General features: G+C 45.4%; 1 protein-coding gene across 1 annotated transcript in view; it reads right to left on the bottom strand.

Annotated features, from left to right (window-relative positions):
* Positions 1-24,517, bottom strand: part of LOC126188401 (uncharacterized) — a 305,868-nt gene that overhangs the window by 214,399 nt on the left and 66,952 nt on the right. Inside the window, exons 5-6 of the mRNA XM_049930002.1 lie at positions 18,978-19,278; positions 4,167-4,415 (exon numbers count right to left, since the gene is read on the bottom strand). Coding sequence (XP_049785959.1) covers positions 4,167-4,415; positions 18,978-19,278 — 550 coding nt within the window. The remainder of the gene's footprint in view (positions 1-4,166; positions 4,416-18,977; positions 19,279-24,517) is intronic.

Here is a 24,517-nt window from a genome sequence, read left to right as displayed (position 1 = left end):
ACACAAAGATAGAAAAAGGGAACTTAATTTTGTTAGCTGGCAAACTTGGTACCACTATCGCTTCGCAATTTACGTGCAACTTCTTGCACTGACGTTTCTAAACTATTTTCAGAGACCGACTTGAGTTTCACTTGCACGTGTCTCACTGTACCATCTCAGTATGACACTGCCCAGGCCTCTGCTTGCAGCTGGAGTGAGGCTCCCGACACAGAAATAGAGCCTCATCAGGGAACAGCTCCCACTATCTGGCTGCCCCTCCAGCTTCATTTACGCATTCCTCGGCTGATTAGGGACGCAACAACAAGAGTCCCGCTGATAACCAACACTGCCGCGGGTATTTCCTCTCCCACTGCGGCCACCTGGCATTTGTCGAATAGTCCCGAAAGTGTCTCATCGGAACGTCATTGGCGTTCATTTAACTTTTGGTTTTTCAACAATAACAGTTTCTTCCACGTGGGAAATATTAAAAAAAATTTCCTTTCAACGAACTGGTCTTGGAACACCCGTCACCGTCTTCGTGAACTAATGAGAGCACTAAAAAGATTTTGGACCTCAGAACTTCACATGTTTCGTCAGCAAACTCTGTAGTCGCTTTCAAGTAGTTTGCAGACGGTTGCACTTAGAAAGCTGCAACTGCAGCGCTTTCAACTGTTGCACATTCTGTCTGGAGTACCGGTTTAGCCAAAAGGGTTTCACGAAAACAACATCGCCTTCCTTCCAGCAGATCCCTGAGTTCTGCGCATCCCTGTTGCACTGCCTTCCTTCGCTTGGCCGATACTAGTTTTTTACGATCAAATTATCGCGTCACCGATCTGGTTTGACCCCTATTGCCAAACCTCTTCGATGAACTGAAAACACTTTAACAAAATCAGGTCGTTTCCCTAGGGAAAAAGTTGTGCACTGCGAATGTATTCATTTAATAATAAAGAGTACAGCACTTAGTCTCAAAAATAATGTTTATTGCACATCTAGGTTTCGGTCACCGTGTGACCATCTTCAGTGTTAAAAACGTGTGAAAAATCAGTTACAATAAGGTAACATGCATGCCTTATTAAATCTACAGTTGCATAAGCACTTATAAAGTCACTTATAAAACAGATACCTATAAATGTAAGTCACAATGTTAAAAACACATGCATGTGCACACAGTCCCAAGTGAACTATTCATGTCAAACATTGGGTTCACACTGAGACCGCTAATTACAATTACAACACAGTGTAAGTCATACCAATCCACAACGCCCGCCTTACATGTATCATGCACTGACAATATGTATTAACTTCATGTTAACTTCACAATTCGTATGTTTTATCATTTTATTTACTACTTTATATCTTTTAAAATTTTATGTGCATAAATAAGGTGGTTGTAACCGAAACTAGTGACTAATGTTGCACAGTTACACATGGTGGTAACTGTGTGAACTATCCAGGAGTGTCAATTACTGCTGCAAGTTTTACAATCGAACGTAATTTAAAAAATATATTCCTCCCAGATCGCATATTAGTACAAAGGGTTTTGAGACAAATGTAATGTATTTTCCACATTATTACTTGACGTACTTGACAGTTCATTAGTTTTAACAACAAATTGCGTAAATTATAATGGATCTGTATCTGAAATTCATATGCGAGGACATTTTAAAGGAGAAAGATTCCTGGTCTTTCGTCATACTTTTGATGATACGACTACTTGCACCAGCACTCTTGTCTATTCCAATTTCTTTAACTCTACTTAGTATGTAACAATGCTTTGATGCCGGCCGCTGTGGCCGAGCGGTTCTAGGCGCTTCACTCTGGAACCGCGGGACCGCTACGGTCGCAGGTTCGAATCCTGCCTCGGGCATGGATGTGTGTGATGTCCTTAGGTTGGTTAGGTTTAAGTAGTTCTAAGTTCTAGGGGACTGATGACCTCAGATGTTAAGTCCCATAGTGCTCAGAGCCATTTGAACCATACCCTGTCTTCGAAGTTTCCATGACGCGACTGTTGTGTGTCGAGCAAGAGATATACAGCAAATAGTGTGAGAGGCTACCACCACAGAGGCACAATCGCTCGCCTGCAACAGCCTCCAGACGGCATTCACAAACCCTGAACTCTTCCTGCTTCTGCGCCACTTCCTCCAGCTCATCGTGTTGTTGTTTTTTGTGGTCTTCAGTCCTGAGACTGGTTTGATGCAGCTCTCCATGCTACCCTATCCTGTGCAAGTTTCTTCATCTCCCAGTACCTACTGCAACCTACATCCTTCTGAATCTGCTTAATGTATTCATCTCTTGGTCTCCCTCTACGATTTTTACCCTCCACGCTGCCCTCCAATGCTAAATTTGTGATCCCTTGATGCCTCAGAACACGTCCTACCAACCGGTCCCTTCTTCTAGTCAAGTTGTGCCACAAACTCCTCTTCTCCCCAATTCTATTCAATACCTCCTCATTAGTTATGTGATCTACCCATCTAATCTTCAGCATTCTTCTGTAGCATCGTGTACGTCCCCCAATAGTGTGGACAGCGAATAGGGAACACTCTCAACCAGTGACTACTTCGCTTCCGCCTTGTACGGGCGGACAGGGAAACCGACAGGCACCAAAACACGACCCGTCGTGCACACTCTGACAGTTCCGCAGCACCAATTAGACAGTACCGTTCAGTGTTTGGTGCCAGCTCAGTACGGTACTCTGAAGACTACCTTCCGACTTGGCAGTCGACATTTATGGAGGATTACGACCAGTAACTGAGTGCCTGCGCAGTTATAATCAGCTGTACGGAGGGGCCGCGCGGCTTGAGGCGCCATGTCACTGACTGCGCGGCCCCTCCCACCGGAGGTTAGAGTCCTCCCTCAGGCATGGGTGCGCGTGTGTTGTTCTTAGCATAAGTTAGTTTAAGTAGTGTGTAAATCTAGGGCCCGATGGTCTAAGCAGTTTGGTCCCTTAGGAGTTCACACACATTTGAACATTTTTTTTTGAGCAGTTATAATCAGTTATAGTGACTATATATAGACGGGCAAGATACAAGAAACTTATTTAGATTTCGCTGTATTAGGCTTCGGAAATCAAGTGCAACACATCAAGTTGCACCAAAGTACCATACTGTAATATACTCTTAAAATGTTATATATTATTTCTTATTGTGCTACCACATGTTTCAAAAAATGGCTCTGAGCACTATGGGACTTAACATCTATGGTCATCATTCCCCTAGAACTGAGAACTACTTAAACCTAACTAACCTAAGGACAGCACACAACACCCAGCCATCACGAGGCAGAGAAAATCCCTGACCCCGCCGGGAATCGAACCCGGGAACCCGGGCGTGGGAAGCGAGAACGCTACCGCACGACCACGAGATGCGGGCTCTACCACATGTTTGTTATACTGTCGCACTAACGCAAAAGTGTTTATTTGCAAGTGTGTACCTCAACCGACTTTATGGAACCGTAGCAGGGAAACCTTTTTCTGATACAGTGAGTGTTTGGGCTGAACTATTAGTAGTATTCATTTACTGCATTCACAACAGTTATCTTCTAGCAAGGTAACGGAAGTCGGTATGACGCTCATGCTGTGCTACTTCAACACAGAGTGTATTCGACTACTGCAATGAGCAGCACTTTCTCCATATGTCTCACCTACATCGAACACCTGTCACTGGTTGGCATACCACCACTCGCCTCCCACTACGATTGACGAATTCTGGCGTATCGTTGAAGCAGGATGGAGTGACGTGCCCATACCTGCCATCCAAGCTCAGTTCAACTCTATGACCAGACAGATTAGAGCCACTGTTGTTACCAGAAGTGGTAGCTCTGTATACTAAATTTAGCTCCGTAGATTCTCCCAATCACCTAGAAATAGTACCTTCGCAGTACAACATACACGCAGAAGTAAAATTTCTTTCGTTTTCCTTCCTGTTGTAGTACTTTTAACGGCCAGCACTGTAGATATGCTGTAGACGCAAAAATCTCCTCAGTAACAAAGTCCCCTTCAACACTCCTTTTCTACTACTGGCTGTATATGTTGGTTCCATTTGACTTTTCTCGTAGGAATATCCCCCTCCCACTACTGAACGTAAAAAGAGCGAGAAGGGCTCCCGATTACGCGACTGATCGTATAATCGGGCATACTCTGTACCGACTGGTTTGAGTACGTGAAGAGATTTCCGGGTCTGTTGACTGACCTGCTGCGTGAAGGCGGGGCTGGGCCGCTTCATGTAGGGCCGGGAGTATGGCACGGCCTTCTCCTTGGGGTAGTTGGTGTGGTCGGTCCACGACTTGGAGCGGTGCGAGCCGCCGCCCGGCGCCGGCCGCACGCCCTGCGGCTGGTCTCGCTCCGCGGACCCCGGCCACGACGGGAACTTCTCGTGGCCCGCGCCCACGCGCACGCCCTTCAGGCTGCTCGCGTCCCGCACCGGGGGCGCCGGCGCCACCTGCCGGCACACCAAACAAACCACATCTCCAGCAAGGCCCTCCAGTCGATTTTACGTCAAACACACACACACACACACACACACACACACACACACACACTAAAATAGTGAATATACACCATCTGATCAAAAGTAGCCGAACACCTGTCTGTGGACATTAATATGTGGTGTGCTCACCCTTCTCCTTCATGACGGCTTGAACTTTGCTGGAGACAGTTCAATGAGGTGCCTGAATGTCTGTGGAGGAATGTCAGCCCATTCTTCCTCAATCGCTGAAACCAGAGAAGGTAGCGATGTTGGACGCTGGAGTCTGGAGCGAATTCGACGTTCTAATTCATTCCAAAGATGTTCCGTTGGGTTCAGGTAGGGACTCTGGGCAGGAGCGTCCACTGCCTCACAGATACTTCTTTGTGACAGGGTCCATTGTCACAGGGATACAAACGAACATCGTCTCCTAACTGTTCCTCTGCTGCACGCACAAAACTGCTGTAAAAAGTGTTCATATCCTTCCGCATTTAGCGTTTTATTAAGTGCAGAAAGGGGACCACTCCCTAACGACGAAAACACTCCCCTTAGTGTCCGCCTGCTTGGCTGGGTGGTAACGTTCTCGCCTCCCACGCGAGCTGGCCCGGGTTCGATTCCCAGCCGGGTTGGAGCTTTTCTCCGCTCGGGGACTGGGTGTCGTGTTGTCCTCGTCATCATTTCATCCTCATCACCGGCGCGCAAGTCGCCCAATGTGGCGTCGACTGGAATAAGACTTGCACTTGGCGGCCGAACTTCCCCAGATGGGCCTCTCGGCTAACGATGCTATACGCTCACTTCATTTCATTTCCGTTTCAGTCACATCACCAACAGTCCACTTCAGCAGCTTTGGAAGAATATGAAATGTGCCTGGTCGATCCAATGACCAGTCGACGTTCGAAATCACTGAGCTCTGCTGACCGGCCCCATCTACTACCACTGCTTCTAACGACACACTAGGCCTACTCTCCGCCTCCTTTTATAGTGACGGTTCTGCCTCGCTGACGAGTGGTCAGTACTGTATTACACCAGTGACTGAATACTTTCGCTCAGTTAGTGTATGAAACAAGTAACTTAATCATGTCTGTGTATAAGTGAATGGAAAATTACACCATGGATGACCAAGAGCGGGCCACCTCGAGGCCATATGGAGTCGCATGAAGTTGATCTTCCTCAGTGTAGACGTATGACAGAACAGGCAACAGAGCAAGTGGTACAAGCTTTGTGTTTCATGGAAGGCCTGCCCGTGACAACTGGAAATCTTCATATTAGGACATTACATCTGGATCTTCCGACAACAGAAAATAGGCGACTGAGGGAACGCCAGGTACTGCACTTCTCTTGGTGAGCATTAGGGAGATTTTCAGCCTATGAGGCCAATGAGCATTGTTTACTGGCTGTGCTTTCCACATTTCCATTCTGGCTTTGGATGAAGTCGTTTGCAACATGTTGGTGGTTTTCACGGAACTTTTACTGGACCTCAGTCTCTGGACGGCTGTTTTGTAATCATGCAAAGCATGTATGGACTTAGTGGTCAGTTTTGTTCCGTCTGGGCGAATAACACATGCCAGACGCTATACCTTGGCAAGCAGTGTACGTCGCAGACATCCATTTGATACAGCACTTCCATTAAGAACTTTGTACCTCTTGTTGAGAGCCTTGTCAAATTCTTTGGCATGGATAGACCTGTACCAGAGAGGGCACACATATTCTGCGTTGTTCTCAAAGTTTGAGGGTGTTGGCCCCATGTATTGATGATTATCTTCCTTAGCTTGTTATTTCTGATGTGCACTTTCAGCCTTCTGTTAAGGCAATGCTGCACGAAAGTATCCCTTGGCGTAGGTACGAGATTTTCCAGATATTTTGTAGCCGAAGTCTGAAAATAAATAATTTCGTTGAGTGGAAGCGAAATCTCGTATTAATTTTAAATATATCTGAACAACTTTTGTTATCCAGAACAATCGTTCAGAATATAAAGTTTTAATTATTATGTGAGGAGATTTATTAGGGGGTAAGTCCTGTGTATTTTATTATTTGCATGAGGTATTCTGCCTGGTCTCCGAGCCGTTCCAAGAGATTTGGAGACGTACTTGGAGTCTTGAAGGGCAAAGTAGTCAAAGGCAGCAAAGAGTTTTTGCACCAACCACGCAGTCAAGGAATACCAATGACCAGAAGTTTATATCAGTAATGAATATATCGAAAAAGCGCTTGATATTTGCTACCCAGAAGGTCTATCAAGGTAGCTATCATTTGATAAGTGTTGTATTTAAAGACGCAACAAAAGCCTTAAAAGATCCGAGTTCCCAAGTGGTGGTTTTTAAGTACAAATTAAGTTATTCTACAGATAAGAATAATATTTAACAAGTCGCGGGTTCACAGACTATTCGAGCTGAAGATCACAACGAGGTAACTTATAATGTACACGAACCCTTCAACTCTCCGAAGACTGAGGGTATTCCCTGGAGAATAGTATTAGCTACCGGTTGATACTTTCACTCTTGAGACATCATAATTCCTTTTGTAATAGAAACTACTAACATCTTCACTCACGTATTGTACCATGTCCATTACAACCACCTCAAAAAATATCCATGACCTTCGTTACAAGTTCATTTTGATTCAGTGAGATATGAAGTTCATTTTGATTCAGTGAGATATGAAGTACATTGAGTAAAAATTTTTCGTAAATCTTGCCAATGGAATTAAATAACTACCAGCCGGGGGAGTTATATTTTATACAAACTGTAAATGTTAGTACTGTGGCTCTTCCTATACCTTTACAAAACGTCTGGTAAATCATCTAAGAGAGAGGCTATACAAATAGCCAAAGATTCTGCTTCTTTCGATCACAGATGGAACTTGTGAGTAATTGTGTGTAGGCCGTTGTCTGCTACTGAACGAGCTGAGTTTCACACTGCAAACGCCCAATATATGACTTGATAGTTAAGAAACACCACGTTTTGAGTACTACTGACGCCTGCAGCTTCACTAGTGCCCCAGTGTGATAGCAGCTCCGAAAGCACTCGGCGGATGTCGTGAATGAACCCGGCGTTCGAGCGCGCGGCGGGCGGCGGGCGGTGGCTCGCTTCCGTAATGAGACGGGTGTTTGTTTTCCTAATGGACGAGTGCGCTCCGTGTGGACACACGAGGCGGGCACACACGCCCGGCGCCAGCCAGGGCTTCTCACATTCCTGCTATCTGCAACAGCGAGATAGCGTCCTGTCCTCTAGCAGCAGCGGAGGTTGCCCTTCCAGGTAAACTGCACCGTACGTGGCTGTGTTCACTTACACAAACGTTGTCTAGATGAGAAGGGCACTCCATTCGATGACTAACGCAAAAGTTATGATCTCCCTATAATTTCTCGAAAGTCACGAGTCTCTGACGTAATTTAAGCAGAACAGGACGGAGCAACATATCAACAGAAACTATACTCAGCAACATAGCAGCAAGTTTTCAGATTCGTAAACTGTAAATGTAAACAGAATTCCTGTTAGTGGATCATATCTGAATAACCTTCGTGTTGTGAATGATAATGTACTATTTGTCTGTTGTCTGCACTTTCTTGTTGTTGTTGTTGTTGTTGTGGTCCTCAGTCCTGAGACTGGTTTGATGCAGCTCTCCATGCTACCCCATCCTGTGCAAGCTTCTTCATCTCCCAGTACCTACTGCAGCCTACATCCTTCTGAATCTGCTTAGTGTATTCATCTCTTGGTCTCCCTCTACGATTTTTTTCCTCCACGCTGCCCTCCAATACTAAATTGGTGATCCCTCGATGTCTCACAACATGTCCTACCAACCGATCCCTTATTCTAGTCAAGTTGTGCCACAAGCTCCTCTTCTCCCCAATTCTATTCAATACCTCCTCATTAGTTATGTGATCTACCCATCTAATCTTCAGCAGTCTTCTGTAGCACCACATTTCGAAAGCTTCTATTCTCTTCTTGTCTAAACTATTTATCGTCCACGTTTCACTTCCATACATGGCTACACTCCACACAAACACTTTCAAAAACGACTTCCTGACATTTAAATCTATACTCGTTGTTAACAAATTTTTCTTCTTCAGAAACGCTTTCCTTGCCATTTCCAGTCTACATTTTATATCCTCTCTACTTCGACCATCATCAGTTATTTTGCTCACCAAATAGCAAAACTCATTTACAACTTTAAGTGTCTCATTTCCTAATCTAATTCCCTCAGCATCACCCGACTTAATTCGACTACATTCCATTATCCTCGTTTTGCTTTTGTTGATGTTCATCTTATACCCTCCTTTCAAGACACTGTCCGTTCCGTTCAACTGCTCTTCCAAGTCCTTTGCTGTCTCTGACAGAATTACAATGTCATCGGCGAACCTCAAAGTTTTTATTTCTTCTCCATGGATTTTAATACCTACTCCGAACTTTTCTTTTGTTTCCTTTAGTGCTTGCTCAATATACAGATTGAATAACATCGGGGATAGGCTACAACCCTGTCTCACTCCCTTCCCAACCACTGCTTCCCTTTCATGCCCCTCGACTCTTATAACTGCCATCTGGTTTCTGTACAAATTGTAAATAGCCTTTCGCTCCCTGTATTTTAGCCCTGCTACCTTCAGAATTTAAAAGAGAGTATTCCAATCAACATTGTCAAAAGCTTTCTCTAAGCCTTTCCTTAATCTTTCTTCTAAAATAAATCGTAGGGTCAGTGTTGCCTCACGTGTTCCAACATTTCTACGGAATCCAAACTGATCTTCCCCGAGGTCGGATTCTATCAGTTTTTCCATTCGTCTGTAAAGAATTGGTGTTAGTATTTTGCAGCTGTGACTTATTAAACTGATAGTTCGGTAATTTTCACATCTATCAACACCTGCTTTCTTTGGGATTGGAATTATTATATTCTTCTTGAAGTCTGAGGGTATTTCGCCAGTCTCAGACATCCTGCTCACCAGATGGTAGAGTTTTGTCAGGACTGGCTCTCCCAAGGCCGTCAGTAGTTCCAATGGAATGTTGTCTACTCCGGGGGCCTGGTTTCGACTCAGGTCTTTCAGTGCTCTGTCAAACTCTTCACGCAGTATCATATCTCCCATTTCATTTTCATCTACATCCTCTTCCATTTCCATAATATTGTCCTCAAGTACATCGCCCTTGTATAGACCCTCTATATACTCCTCCCACCTTTCTACTTTCCCTTCTTTGCTTAGAACTTGGTTTCCATCTGAGCTCTTGATATTCATGCAAGTGGTTCTCCTTTCTGCAAAGGTCTCTTTAATTTTCCTGTAGGCAGTATCTATCTTACCCCTAGTGAGATAAGTCGCTACATCCTTACATTTGTCCTCTAGCCATCCCTGCTTAGCCATTTCGCACTGCCTATCGATATCATTTTTGAGACGTTTGTATTCCTTTTTGCCTGCTTCATTTAATGTATTTTTATATTTTCTCCTTTAATCAATTAAATTCAATATTTCTTCCGTTACCCAAGGGTTTCTACTAGCCCTCGTCTTTTTACCTATTTGCTTCCTTCACTATTTCATCCTTCAAAGCTTCCCATTCTTCTTCTACTGTATTTCTTTCCCCCATCCATGTCAATTGTTCCCTTATGCTCTCCCTGAAACTCTGTACAACCTCTGGTTGCACTTTCTTAATAGGGGAAAAGGTTCAAAATGGTTCAAATGGCTCTGAGCACTATGGGACTTAACATCTGAGGTCATCAGTCCCCTAGAACATAGAACTACTTAAACCTAACTAACCTAAGGACATCACACACATCCACGCCCGAGGCAGGATTCGAACCTGCGACCGTTGTAACCACTTTATGAATTGGACTCTGAACAGCACTCTTGCTTCATTATCTACATCTACAGAAATACTCCGCAAGCCATTGTACAAGGTATGACGGAGCGTACGACGTAATAATATCAGTAATTTTGTTTTCAAGTTTATATGAGTGTTGAGCGAGTCTATATGCCTATCTGTACTAGCCCTAATTTTTCTTACGTTGCTACGGTCGCAGGTTCGAATCCTGACTCGGGCATGGATGTGTGTGATATCCTTAGGTTAGTTAGGTTTACGTGGTTCTAAGTTCTAGGGGACTGATGACCACAGCTGTTAAGTCCCATAGTGCTCAGAGCCTTTCTTACGTTACTGTCATGCCACCCCGCCTCCCCCTACGGGTGGTACACAGTGGGGTGGGGGGTATAATGATCGCATAGTCTTTGTCGATGTTCTCTAAATTTACCAAACAAAGTTGTCTTTCCTCCAAGCATGCCCATTCAGTTCTCCGAGGATTTCTGTTCTACTTTGTGTAGGCTACACCGATCTGTTACGATCCTATGTAGAGCATGACGTCTCTGAATCTGACCGATGTCTGTAGTCATGCTTACGTGGCAAGGATGAAATCACTGCAACAGTATTCTAGAATTGGTCGCATTGGCGTCTTCCACCCGATTGATTTTGAACGTGCACTGCACCTACCTAGAGACCTACCAACAACAATTAAGTCTTGCATTCGCCTTTTATAACACTGATTTTACATGATCGTCCAATTTCATAGCGCTCATCACCATTACTCCTACATACGTTGCAACGTGTGCAAGTTGTTAACCACTGATTTTGTAATCAGATACCAAACTGGTCGTTATCTTTGTGATTATATTACTCCAAGTAAAGGGCTTTGCACGTGTTCAGAGAGATCGGGAAATGATTGAATAATTATTGCTTACAAAAATGTGGAAGACTGTACGTTCTACACATTATAATTACCACAATACTAACGGCCTTGTCTCTTTGAATACACCGGTGTCCGTCAGGTCACCGAAGTTATGCAACATCGAGCGTGGGTAACCTCGTGGGCACGTCACGTGCTGATCACTGATTTGCCTTTGCCTTTACGGTAAAGGAAAGGCTGAGTTGTAACGTAAACTACCTGACAACCAGATTTTGCGCCAAAGTCCGGGATTAAATACCAAACCTCTTCGCAGTGTCTCATGAAGTGAGCGTATGTGGTACTGTTCATGGTGATCGGACCGTTGGATGGCTTGGCGACCCCCTTGGTGCTACTCGAGTGGGCTATGTGGCGGTACCAGATTTCACACTCCCTCTTCTCACATCACCACCACCCAAAACAAACAACACACCACACCACACACATTACACTCACAGAAGACACTTATTATCAGCCGGCCGTTGTGGCCGAGCGGTTCTAGGCGCGTCAGTCCGGAACCGCGCTGGGGCTACGGTCGCAGGTTCGAATCCCGCCTCGGGCATGGCTGTGTGTGATGTCCTTAGGTTAGTTAGATTTAAGTAGTTCTAAATCTAGGGGACTGATGACCTCAGATGTTAAGTCCAATAGCGCTCAGAGCCATTTGAACTAATTATCAGCTATACTTAAACACAAAAAATCACACTTCGCGATGGAGAGGTGTCATTCATTGTGCGCGAAGGACAGAAAAACCTTTCCAATCAGGCCGCTGAACCTGCCCTTTGGATCTCCCAGCCAACAAGGTCATACATCTTTGCTGTTTACTTTTTTATCACGATGAAATAAAGGAGTATGGATTGAGGTAACATAAATGCGATGAACAGAGGAACAGTTTCAATGTGAGACATACCAACGACTTAGGGCAGCGGCCTTTTAATTTCCCGGTCAACAGCTACGAAGCAGAAAATTGTGTTACATCGTTATAAAAGGCGTACAGTCTGAACTCTCTGTTTATAGAGCGTAAATAAGCTGTGTCATGTCTGATGAGAACGGCGTGCATATAAAGAAAGAAAGAAGGAACACGTATCCTGGTTAGACTAACGTCGAAAGAACATCTGCTTGAGGCCAAGTTAAGAGAGTCGAAGTGCTTGGAGTGTCAGCAAACAGGCCGTCCAAACAAACGGAAGTCGCACTGAGCGGCTGATGTTACTGGCGGAACTGCTGCTGACGAATCTCTCTTTCCGAGCGTTTTCCCCGCTTTTACAGGGGCTCCTGTATTCAATATTTGCCAAATTTATTTTAACTACGTGGCCCGATGCTCCTTCTGCCACCACAGTTAACTTTAAAGGACAGAAATCGCGTACGTCATCTGCCTTTTTCCTGAAAAGGACCCAATAAGCCGAAAAATAGTTTGAAATAAACAAAAATCAGTAGTACAATAACAATGTACTTAATATTCAATCTTAAAAACGTGTAAACGGTGTCCTATTTTATATTTTTGTGCATTGCATATTCGGAGGTGGACATTGGAGATTAGCCCAGCATTTGCCTAAACGGGCATGGAAAACCGCATAAAACCGCATTTATGAATCAGTACATATTGTTAAGTATGTTGAAATGGCGCGATACGGTTATCTAAGTAACTGTTGGAGAAATAGATGAGTTTCTTACATGAGACACGAGGAAAAGATGAGCGGACATAAGCGAGCACAACCGACAGTAATGAATCCACGCATCAAAAAGGGCGAGAGGAACCTAGCCGCATGTGGAGAATGCGAAAGAACTCACCAAAAAGTAACATCAAGAAAAACTTATGAAGACGAAGACGCTGAGAACAGCTAATGAAGCAAATGTTGTCGTGCAGATAACGTTCGCGTTGTTTATTGATGACCTTTTCAACTTTAGTTCCACTAATACAGCCCGCATCTCGTGGTCGTGCGGTAGCGTTCTCGCTTCCCACGCCCGGGTTCCCGGGTTCGATTCCCGGTGGGGTCAGGGATTTTCTCTGCCTCGTGATGGCTGGGTGTTGTGTGATGTCCTTAGGTTAGTTAGGTTTAAGTAGTTCTAAGTTCTAGGGGACTGATGACCTAAGATGTTAAGTCCCATAGTGCTCAGAGCCATTTTTTTCCACTAATACAACATTAAAGAAGATGATCTCGAATAAGTCCAAAGACGGAGTGTTTTTTCTTCGAGCGCACAATCGTAGGACGTAGGTTCAATGTAAGGTATTGTTTCGTTTGTAATGGATCATCCACGTTGTGCGTGTTTCAAACGACGAGCTATGGCGTCAAACATTAATGAGAATTGATTTTTAGCGCTAAGGCGTGGTCCAATGGTGACTATAGGTCGTTTGCATACGCAGTGGATCAATACCAGTAGGAGAAACGCGCGGACAATGCTGCCATGCCGGCTGAGGCAGGAGACTCCGCCAATACTTGGGATACCAAAGGTGCGTTTTTTTTAAATTTCTGTTACTCTCTTAATCTTCTCCCTTCCGCTAATTGCTGTTGAAAAGTGTCAACGTGCGAACCATTCACCGAAAGATCATCGATATGGGCTTTCGGAGCCGAAGGCCCACTCGTGTTCCCTTGATGACTGCACGACACAAAGAATTACGCCTCGCTATGCTCGTCAACACCGACATTGGACTGTTGACGACTGGAAACATGTTGCCTCGTTTCAAATTTTAAACCGCGGATGGACGTGTACGGGTAAGGAAACAAGCACATGAAAGCGTGGACCCTGCATGACAGCAGGGGACTATTCAAGCTGTTGGAGGCTCTGTAATGGTGTGGGGAGTGTGCAACTGGGGTGATATGGGACCTCTAGATACGACTCTGACAGGTGACACGTACGTAAGCATGCTGCCTGATCGCCTGCATCCATTCATGTCCATTGTGCATTCCGACGGACTTAGGCAATTCCAGCAGGACAATGCGACACCCCACACGTTCAGAATTGCTACAGAGTGGCTCCACGAACACTCTTCTGACTTTAAACACTTCCGCTGGCCACCAAACTCCCCAGAAACGAACATTATTGAGCATATCTGGGATGCCATGAAATGTGGTGTTCACAAGAGATCTCCATTCCCTGGTACTCTTATGGATTTATGGACAACCCTGCAGGATTCATGGTGTCGGTTCCCTCCAGCACTGCTTCAGACATTAGTCGAGTCCATGTCACGTCGTGTTGTGGCACTTCTGCGTCGTCGGGGGAGGGGAGCAGGGGGGGGGGGCTACACGAGATTAGGCAGGTGTACCAGTCTCTTTGGCTCTTCAGTGTAGGAGAGGTAACACGTGAGAACCCATGATTCCCATGGCGTACCATTGTGCCGTCAGAGTTCCCTCAAATACTGGTTCATACCCGATGGCTCTCCACATCATAACGCCAGCAGCAACGCCGCTGTGCCTCTCCAAAGCAATGGAAGATTGGGACCTCTCCCAAGGTCGCTGCCATACTCGCCGAAAATGGTCATCCGGGATGGTGTAGAAATGAGATTTATCGCTGAGCACACCGTGACGCTATTCCTCAATAGTCTATGCTTCCCGGTCGCGGCACTACTCCAGACGTAGCGGTTTGTGTTGTGGTGTTTTAGCTGCCCTCCACGTGAGACGGTAGCTGCCTAGTCCACGCCATATACTGCTGTAGGCTGTCTATTATTTGTTATCGAATGGCAAACTTCGACGTGAAAGAGTTACGATGGTCTTGTTGCACAATACGGCGATCCTAGTTTGCGGTCATCAGACTTGGTCGACCTGCCTTCAAGTCCCTATGGAGTACAAGATCGGGCCTCTTTCACACCCGAATGTCCGCAAATCTGCATATTGCACGACTCGACTAGCTTGCCAATAGGAGACCCACAATGAGGCCCCTTTTAAACTTTTTCAGGTGCTGATACCGCTGTCTCAGACGAGTACGCGTCATCTCCGTGTCCTTCACAATGATCATTCAATATCTGACGCTCTTCACGCTCCCTGTACACCCTAACAGGCCTGGTAAGAACGCTAATCATAAACAACACTAATGCACTCTCGTCTCTAATCATTTACAAGACCGCTAATGGCGTGTGCGTTTACGACGTTCCTTTGACATCCTACTATTTTTTCTGGGTGTACCACTTTTTTTCCAGGCAGTGCGTACATCATCTCGTGGATAATTTGGGAAACTTCGTGGCGCTGTTCGTGGACTATATTGTTTGTCTGTAGTAAAGTTGCAACAACAAGAGACTGAAGCAAAATGCAGCGATAGTGGCAAAGAATCGACGGTTCATATAGGAACCGGCAGTTGATCCTGCACGCAATTACTTGTAACGTACTGCGCACAATAGGCAGAGAGAAGCTTTAGTGTTCGATTACACCATCGGTAGTAAATCACTGGCATCATTAACAACAGTAATATACATTGCAGGAACCGCCCGGAGCGACACAAAGAGAAAGGACTAGTTCTAGGAAACGCAACGGCCAGGCTGACATTCATTCGAAAAGTCCCGAGGAAATGTAATTAACGCACGGACTACAGTCGTTGCATGAAGTGTTGCTCGTCAGGCTGGGGTTCCTCTGGTACGATTAAGAGAGGAGATATAAGATTTAAAGAAGCAGCAAAACCAGGATGATGATGATGATGATGTTTGGTTTGTGGGGCGCTCAACTGCGCGGATATCAGCACCCGTACAAAGTCCCAACCTTTGCTCAGTCCAGACTCGCCACATTCATGGATGATGATGAAATGATGAGGACAACACAAACACCCAGTCATCACGAGGCAGGTGAAAATCCCTGACCCCGCAGGGAATCGAACCCGGGACCCCGTGCTCGGGAAGCGAAAACGCGACCGCGAGACCACGAGCTGCGGCTTCGCATCCAAGTTAAGCCACTCGGTGAGGATTTGATCGCGCAGTCCCACCAAATTGCCGCGATGCTGATTTCGGAGTTTTACTCACTCTCCCAACATGTCCCATAGATTTTTTTTTGGGTTCAAGTCAGATGACTTTGCAGCTCAGTCGAGAAACAGTAGGGTGGGAGAGTGTTCAGAAACTTTTTGTTCTGGCGTAAGCTGTCGCCAGCACACCTGCCGGCAAAGATGAAGCGACGATCGATTAGTAGACGCTCGATCAAGCGCGCCTATCACGAGAGAGGCCAGAGGCACACCTTCAAGCAACAGGCCGCCAACGTCCTCTCGACAGCATGTATAAAAGGCCGTCGCAGCTGAGCAGAAGGCCTGACTGACTCGCTCGGCATTTGTCAGTACATTCGCAGAGCGGGCTCAAAAAAATGGTTCAAATGGCTCTGAGCACTATGGGACTTAACTTCTGAGGTCATCAGTCCCCTAGAACTTTGAACTACTTAAACCTAACTAACCTAAGGACATCACACACATCCATGCCCGAGGCAGGATTCGAACCTGCGACCGTAGCGGTCGCGCGGTTCCATACTGTAGTGCCTAGAACTGCTTCGCCACACCGGCCGGCAGAGCGGGCTCATTTCATCACACGTTACGACAGCTGTCATAAAGGTAACATGTGTTTTGGTAGCATGGGCGATTATTTATTTAGTATAAAATAGATTTACATTAAATTTTGTTATTATAACGGAATAAACTACAGCAAAACTTTAAGAAACATCAAATATTCCTTACGACGAGGCTACTGTGAGTAAAACAAGGGTTAACGAATGGTGTAAGGCCTTTGAAGAAGGTTGGGAAGACACTGAAAATGACGTGCTCACTGAATGCCGTAACACGCCATCAGCCGGTAAATCGTGAAAAAAATGAAAAAAAAAAAAAGATTACGAATGATCGCCGAACCACAATCACAGGAGATGCTGATAAAGTTGTTACTCCAACTGTCTCATTGCAAGAAATTGTCTTGGCTGCTATAGGTATGAAACGTGTGGCAGCAAAACTTGTTATAAATTACTGAATTTCGAACTAAAACAGCTGTGAATACAAGTTGCTGAAAAGTTGGTAGGTGAAGTCAGTAAGGACGGAGAGCTGTTGAAATGTGTTATGATAGGGGTAGGAGTTTACAGATATGGCGTTGACACTTAAATATAAGTCGTCGCAATGGATGCAATCTGGATCGCCAAGACCGAAAAATACTCGAGAAGTATAGTCTAATGTGAAGGTTACGCTCATTGTGTTCTCCGATTTTAAGGGAATCTTGCCAGAAGATGGAACAACCAGCAAGGAATACTGCTTGCAAGTTCAATGGAGTCTGCATGAAGCAGCTCTTAAAAATAATTTTAAAAAATCCCAGATTTATGGCAAAACAATTGTTGGTTTTTGCACAAAGATAATGCACCTGCTCACACTTTGTTGCTTGTCAGTAATTTTTTGACAAAAACAATACTGCAATGATGCCCCAGCCTCGATATTCGACTAGACGCCTAGTTACTTTTTTCTGTTCCCAAAAATAAGAAAAACCTTGAGGGAACGTCGTTTTACAGCGTAGTTGAAATTAAAAATTCATTACCGAGAGAGCTGAAAGCTGAAAGACGAGTTCCAGAAATGTTTTGAGAATTAGAAAAAGCGCTGGTGTTAATGTATAATATCTAATGCAAGTTATATGGAAGGTGATAACATTGATGTAAACGAATAAATAAAATTATCTCCAAATAACAAAAACCTCCATTATTTTTAACACACCTCTTGCCTCTCGTAAAATGCCCACGATTTGAAAAATCAGGGAAATTGGAGCTCATCTTGAGACACCGACAGCCGTTCTCCTTAAGTACCTTCCGCGAATAGGGCAGGAAGTGGGGGACATGATACTGGTAGCAGCAGTACCCTCGCTTGCGGAGTACAGATATACAGGGTGTCCCAGAAATGTTGCGACGAAATTCGAGGGGTTGTAGAGGGTGTCTCGAGGAATAAACCGAGGATAGGAACCCGTGCGCAGCAACGCCATCCGAGGACGCTGCAGAGTGCCGAAGTTATTGTTGGCGACGCCTGCGACAAGGCCACCCCTTCGGCAGCAGACGTGATTTTGTACACTGACGGACCGTTGGCGGAACGTCTCGCGATGTTGTTCGTTATCCAGTCACGGCTACTAATTGCCATTGCCATGAACAAGTGGTGAATAAGATGGAGCTAGTTGCTGCTTAGGCAGGCCTTGTCGCATATGAGTGAGGTACTCTGTTACGGTTTCAGCCATAGGTTGGAGTTTGTCTCCTTTACACCGAAAAACACTGGAGATCTTAGAGGATTCCAGGAGGAAAATAAAGTGCGGATGGAAAGACGAGTCGGAAACCAGCATCCAGGGAGGCATCACAGCATTGCATTCACAGCAGACAAAGCCTTTATACACAGCAACTAGCTCCATCTTCCCTGCTGGCGATCATGGCAATTAATCACAATCAATGATTATTTTTAGTCTTGAGTCTTCTGACCGATTTGATGCGGCCCGCCACAAATTCCTCTCCTGTGCTAATTTCTTAATCTCAAAGTAGCACTTCCAACCTATGTCATCAATTATTTGTTGCGTGCATTCCAACCTGTGTCTTGCTCTACACCATTTACCGTCTACATTGTGAGACGTTCTGTCTACGGTCTGTTAGCATAAAAAGTCATGTATGATGCCGAAGGGCTGTCCTGCTGGCAGACGTCGGCGCCTGTAACTCTACGCTCTGTAGCGTCACTGGACGACATTTATGGTCACTGGTTCCTACCCTCAATTTGTTCCTCAAGATACCCTCTACGACCCCTCGAAGTTTCTGGGGAACCCTGTTGTACAGGGTGAGTGAAATGAAACTGCCCCGGAAAATATTTCCTGTAGCTTAAGACGATTGCGAAATTTTCCAGGCCAGTTTTACTTTGCCCATTCTTTATATCGAGCTGCTGTGACGAGAAGCTGTCCGTGAATACCTGCGAGTGGTGGTGCGAGGGCTGCTGCAGGTAGGAATAGAGGCAGGCGGTGGTGGCGGGGGCGGGCGCAGGCCCGGCCGACGCCTTGGGCCCCACTGCCACCCCCACCCCCACGCCCACGCCCACCGACGCCGCCGTGGCGGACATCACGTCCGGCTGGCTGTCTGCGCTCGCGCTCGTGACGTCACTGTCTGCGTCGCCTTCTCGGTCGGCGTCGCCGTCGCCGTGGCCGCCACTGTCCTCAGTGCTGGCTGCATCACGCTCCTTCTGGCCCTGGCTGTCTTCGCTGGTCGCTTCAGCACTGCAACACCACAAACAGAGGACTAAGGTTAACGGCGGATGAAGAAAGCAAGTGCGCAGTCGAGCATTCCGTCTGCAGCCGAATTACTTGCTCAGCCGATAACGACATCTGCCAAAGTGTAGTGCGAAATTTGTCCCATAGCTTTGGTCTCAAAACTGTACAGACATTAGAAAAAAACAAAAACAAAGCATCATCATTCTGAAGACTGGTTTGACCGCCGGCCGCTGTGGTCTAGCGGTTCTAGGCGCTCAGTCCGGAACCGCGCGACTGCTACGGTCGCAGGTTCGAATCCTGCCTCGGGCATGGATATGTGTGATGTCCTTAGGTTAGTTAGGTTTAAGTAGTTCTAAGTTCTAGGGGGCTGATGACTACAGATGTTTAGTCCCATAGTGCTCAGAGCCATTTGAACCATTTGAACTGGTTTGACCACCACGGTGCTTTACTATACATGGTACTGTTGGATGTAATCACCTGTTGCCTCCCTCCGTCTTTTGAACTGACTTCCCAGGCAGTTACAGGGAGATCTACAGTTTCACATACATTCCGAATCACGGCGCAACTCGGAATGTTGCACATTAGCAAACAGTGTCACAGATGAAATAAGTGAGAAGTGTGACAAATTAAGATCCTAGGACTGACTGGAGATCGAATCCGAGACCTTTGCATTTGTAATGTGACACTTGAACAACAGTAGATCCGACACGAAGTATTTTGAGATGAGTAATCAGTGACTGGAAAAGAATATTTCACTTGGCATGAAGGCTTGTGTGAGCGGTTCTAGGCGTTTCAGTCCCGAACCACACGGCTGCTACGGTCGCAGGTTCGAATCCTGCCTCGGGCGTGGATGTGTGTGACGTCCTTAGGTTAGTTAGGTTTACTTAGTTCTAAGTCTAGGGGACTGATGACCTCAGATGTTAAGTCCCATAATGCTTAGAGCCATTTGAACCGTTTGGGTTGAACGTATGCCTGGGAGAGTGGAAGTTGTCATCAAGGCTAAGGGTGGGCCAACACCATACTGAATTCCAACATTACCGATGGAGGGCGCCACGAACATTTAAGTCATTTTCAGCCAGGTTTTCGGATACTTTTGATCACATAGTGTATCTTGCCATTATCGATATCGATAACAGGCAAAGATCGTCGAAATTGTCGATTTCGCGGAGAGATGAACTGTGCCTGCACATAATTACGTATGTGTGTGCGAATCCTACTCGTACTTCTCAAGATTTGTTTTAACACGATTATTACTGCTGGTGGCAATGACTACAAAGTACGAGATTAACGGGACAGCGGTAGCAGTAAACTAGTCAGCGTAAAGGTGGTTTTCTCCGAGCGCACGTTTCGCCAGCGCCGTCCATCTTCAGGGGACATTTGGCACGCGCAGGGAAAGCGCCGTGTCCGTGACCTTCCGCCCGCGGCCGTGTGGCTGGCGCCGGCGCGGGCGACGGCGCCTGGGGACCGCACGGTGAAACCCGCCGCGACATTTCAGGGAAAACGTCCCGTGTTCTCCTCTCGCAACACGCCACGGGAACAGCTCGCGATTACCGCAGCGGGGAGCCACCTGGACCCAGACCGGTTTGTCCGCGGCAGTGATTGCGTGTGTGTCGCGCGGAACGTCCCGCGATTGCGTGTGTGTCGCGCGGAACGTCCCGCGCTTGCTCCTGTAACTGTACCAATCAGTCACGCACTCTCACGCTTCATTCACTTTCCAATATTTCGTGTCGTGCCGAATATTGCCCTGATTTCATTAATAAGGCCACGTGACATTCCTTCTGTCAACTGTATTGTAACTTCCAATTACTTCGCCGAAATGTCGGCACTGTAGGTTGACAGAAAACGATATTGGGGTACGTTTGGATTTCACAAAGGCACGTTGGAAAAACTGCTTAACTGCTGCTGGACAAACCTATGGCCATGTAGGCAATATTGCATAGGAAATATTTTTGAAGTATCTTTGGTGACATTACTCTATACGGAAAAAGAACAACTTGCCCGATTTTATAACAAATTCACATTCCGAGCTCATACTCTACATTTTATATCTACAATCCACGCGCACGCTTTACGGTATATAGCATGATATTTCGGCGATCTTCGCAAACGCAATCGGCAACCCTTCTGGCACCTCGGGCACGCGTGTAGCCTACATGGCCCCTGCAAGCCTAGGCGTCGCCGACAATGTCACCAGGCGGCAGTGCCAGCATTAGTAGAGGCCGCAACTTCCAAGGGACCTTTTCGCGTCCGCCACACACGTGACCAGAAAATAGTGCCTCGAGTATTCCACCGCCGGCCGCTGTAGAGTTCGGCGCCAGAGCTGCACAGGTCAGTTCTTCCGGCTTCGGGAACGTCTCCTAGACTCCGGGCGGGTGCTATTCACCCCATCGTGGGTACCAATGCTGCTGTATTCAACCTTCATCGTTGTTGCCTTGGCGCAATCAGACTGTATCCAGGATACACTTTTCTGCTCATATGCTGGCGTTATTCCGGACAGCTTATTCGGACTTGGAGTATTTTCAATACAAGTGTATTTGTCTATGAACATCCTAATTGTGTTAGTTTGTGAGACTCTGGAATCACCATACTGTCAAGTCCTCATATCTCTGAGACACTATAATTGTAATTTTGTTATTATCGTCGAAATAGACGTTTCTTTCTTTGGTAAATAAACTTTTGTAAACTTTATTACTGTTTTCCTGTGTCGATGTGAGCGACACATCATAGCGTAGGGTACTTCACGTACGACAATCATTTTCCACTTTCCTGTTCAATGCGCGAATGGTACTTTGGAAGGATGACCGTCGCTAAGCCACGTTCGAGTTCAAATTTCTCTGATTTTTACAGTCTTGGTAATTTAGCGAAATGTATGTTGGAGACAAGAACATGCTCTATTCTTGGAACGCACGCCCTCGTAATTTTAACGGTAAAACACTGACATGGACAATGCCTCTCTTGTAGCGTCTAACACTGGAATTTGATGAACATCTTCGTAACACATTTCAGCTCACTACACGATCCCGCGAAAAAATGCGACTCTCTTTTACGATAGCCTCTGCGTCCGTTATTAATCCTAACTGGAAAAAGTAAAGTTCACAGAGGATAAATAAAAATCTTGTGGTTTGCCGTTGACACTGTAATTTTATCAGAGACGGCAGAAGAATAGGAAGATCAGTTGGACAGTATGGATATTGTCCTCAGACGAGGTTACAAGACGCAATGATATTCAAGTGTATTGAGGGTAAAGGAATTTAGTTGAATGAAATCGGGCGATGCTGAGGAAATTAGATTAGGAAATGAGACAAAAACGGTAGATAAGTTTTGTTATTTGGGTAGCAAAACAAACGACGATGGCCGAAGTAAACACGATATAAAATGCAGACTGGAAATAGCAAGGGAAGTGTTACTGAATTAAAATTGTTAACATTGAATATAAATATAAGAGTTAGGAAGTCTTTTCTGAATATATTTGTAAGTAGTGTAGCCTCGTGCGTAGTGAAAAGTGTGTGATAAATAGTTCATAGAAGGACCTTTGAAATGCTTTGGATTAGATCAATTAACTACTGAAGAGGTACTGAATGAGAAGGGGAGAAAAGGCGTTTACTGCACAACTGTACTAAAAGAAGGAATCGGCTGAAAGGATTCATCCTAAGACATCAAGAAGTCGGTAATACGGTAATGGAAGGAAGTGTTTTGGGGGGGGGGGGGGGGGGGTAAAAGATTGGAGATCGGGCTAAACCTTGACTTCCGTCAGCATATTCAAGTTCAAGTAGGTTGCGGTATGTGAAGAGAGATGAAGAAGCTTGGGCAGGATAAACTACAGGGGAGAACTGCATCAAACCAGTAGCAGACTAACGAGCAATACTCGTAAATCGGTCTAGCCAGTGTTCCGTAAGCCACTTTCTTAGTACATGAATTACTCTTCCTCGAGAATTCCTATGAATTTCAGGTTGATATCTCCTGCCCCTATGACTATCTTCATCTCTGCTTGATGTTCAACAGAAAAAAACCGCCGTTGACCACTGGATCTGATAAGGGCATTGTGATAAACCCTTTGAACATTGCTGGGCGAACAAAGGAGAATTTGATGTGGACCAGGGAATGGTTCTGAATTATGTTGGAAGTAATACTCCATGCGGAAAAAATCTCTTCGCCAATTTCAGTCTAAACCTACCCTGTAACATCATCAGTTACGAGGCAATTTCGCAGGATTAATAAAATGTATTCTTACGATTGTCCATCCGCTCTTGTTACTCCATTTTTGTGCACAAGATTTCGATACCTGTGTTAACAGTCTTCAGACAGTGCTCAAAGCGGCGTTCACTATTTTCTACCTGGCTTTCAGCAGATTTGCGAGACAATCACTCACAGCACTTGGCTACGTCAGTCCTTGCAATATTTTTAAAAAAATAAAGTAAGTCAGTTCGGCTAACGGTGTAGCTATTGTTGTGATCCGTCAGTTGTGAGTAGTAATTTGAAACTACATAAAATTCTCTCTTTGAACTGTAGTGCTATTGGCGCTCGTCGCTATATTTAGTCCACTAAGCGGAGTCCACATAGCCACCAACAAAATCCACATACATATTTGACGCACGCTTATAGGATGGTGATTATTCATCGTTATTCAAGCTCGCTTACGTTGGCTATAATCGCGACAATATTACAGGTAGATTTTCGATCTTGGCTCGCCCATTTCAGTCTCAATGTTATTCCCTCTTAATTTTGCGCTCTATACCTTAGGGCACGATTACCGTAATTCTGATATTACTTTGCCCCTCATACATCGTGACATTTTAAGATAAATGATATTTTTTTTTTAATTCACAAACTCGTAGCTTTTACGAATGTTTGAAATACAGGGCTTATTAAACGTCACGAACCACAAAATCGCTTCTAAACGGTCGTTATGTTGAGACACCTGATACATATGCTGTATCTTGAATAAGTGTATGAACAGCTTTGTAAATATTACTGACTTTCTAATACACGTGTCATATGGAGGTTAATAATTACCCATAACGGGACCTTTTTTGGAAAACGTGAACACGCGCAAGCTTGATTATTTAGTCTGAAAGATCAATGCAAGACAAATTGTACGCAAACGATAATATTTCACGAGTGGTTGGACATTCGCTTCGTTATCGTGCCGTGGATAGTACATTCATCCGCGTCGTCAGGATTGTGGACGTCTCGTGAACAGAAACTGATCGTCACGTCATTATTTTAAAGTATCAGAAAGAAACAC

Source organism: Schistocerca cancellata, chromosome 5 (genome assembly GCF_023864275.1).
Source record: "Schistocerca cancellata isolate TAMUIC-IGC-003103 chromosome 5, iqSchCanc2.1, whole genome shotgun sequence".
Classification (NCBI taxonomy): Eukaryota; Metazoa; Arthropoda; class Insecta; order Orthoptera; family Acrididae; genus Schistocerca; species Schistocerca cancellata.
This window is presented reverse-complemented; position numbering and strand designations above follow the sequence as displayed.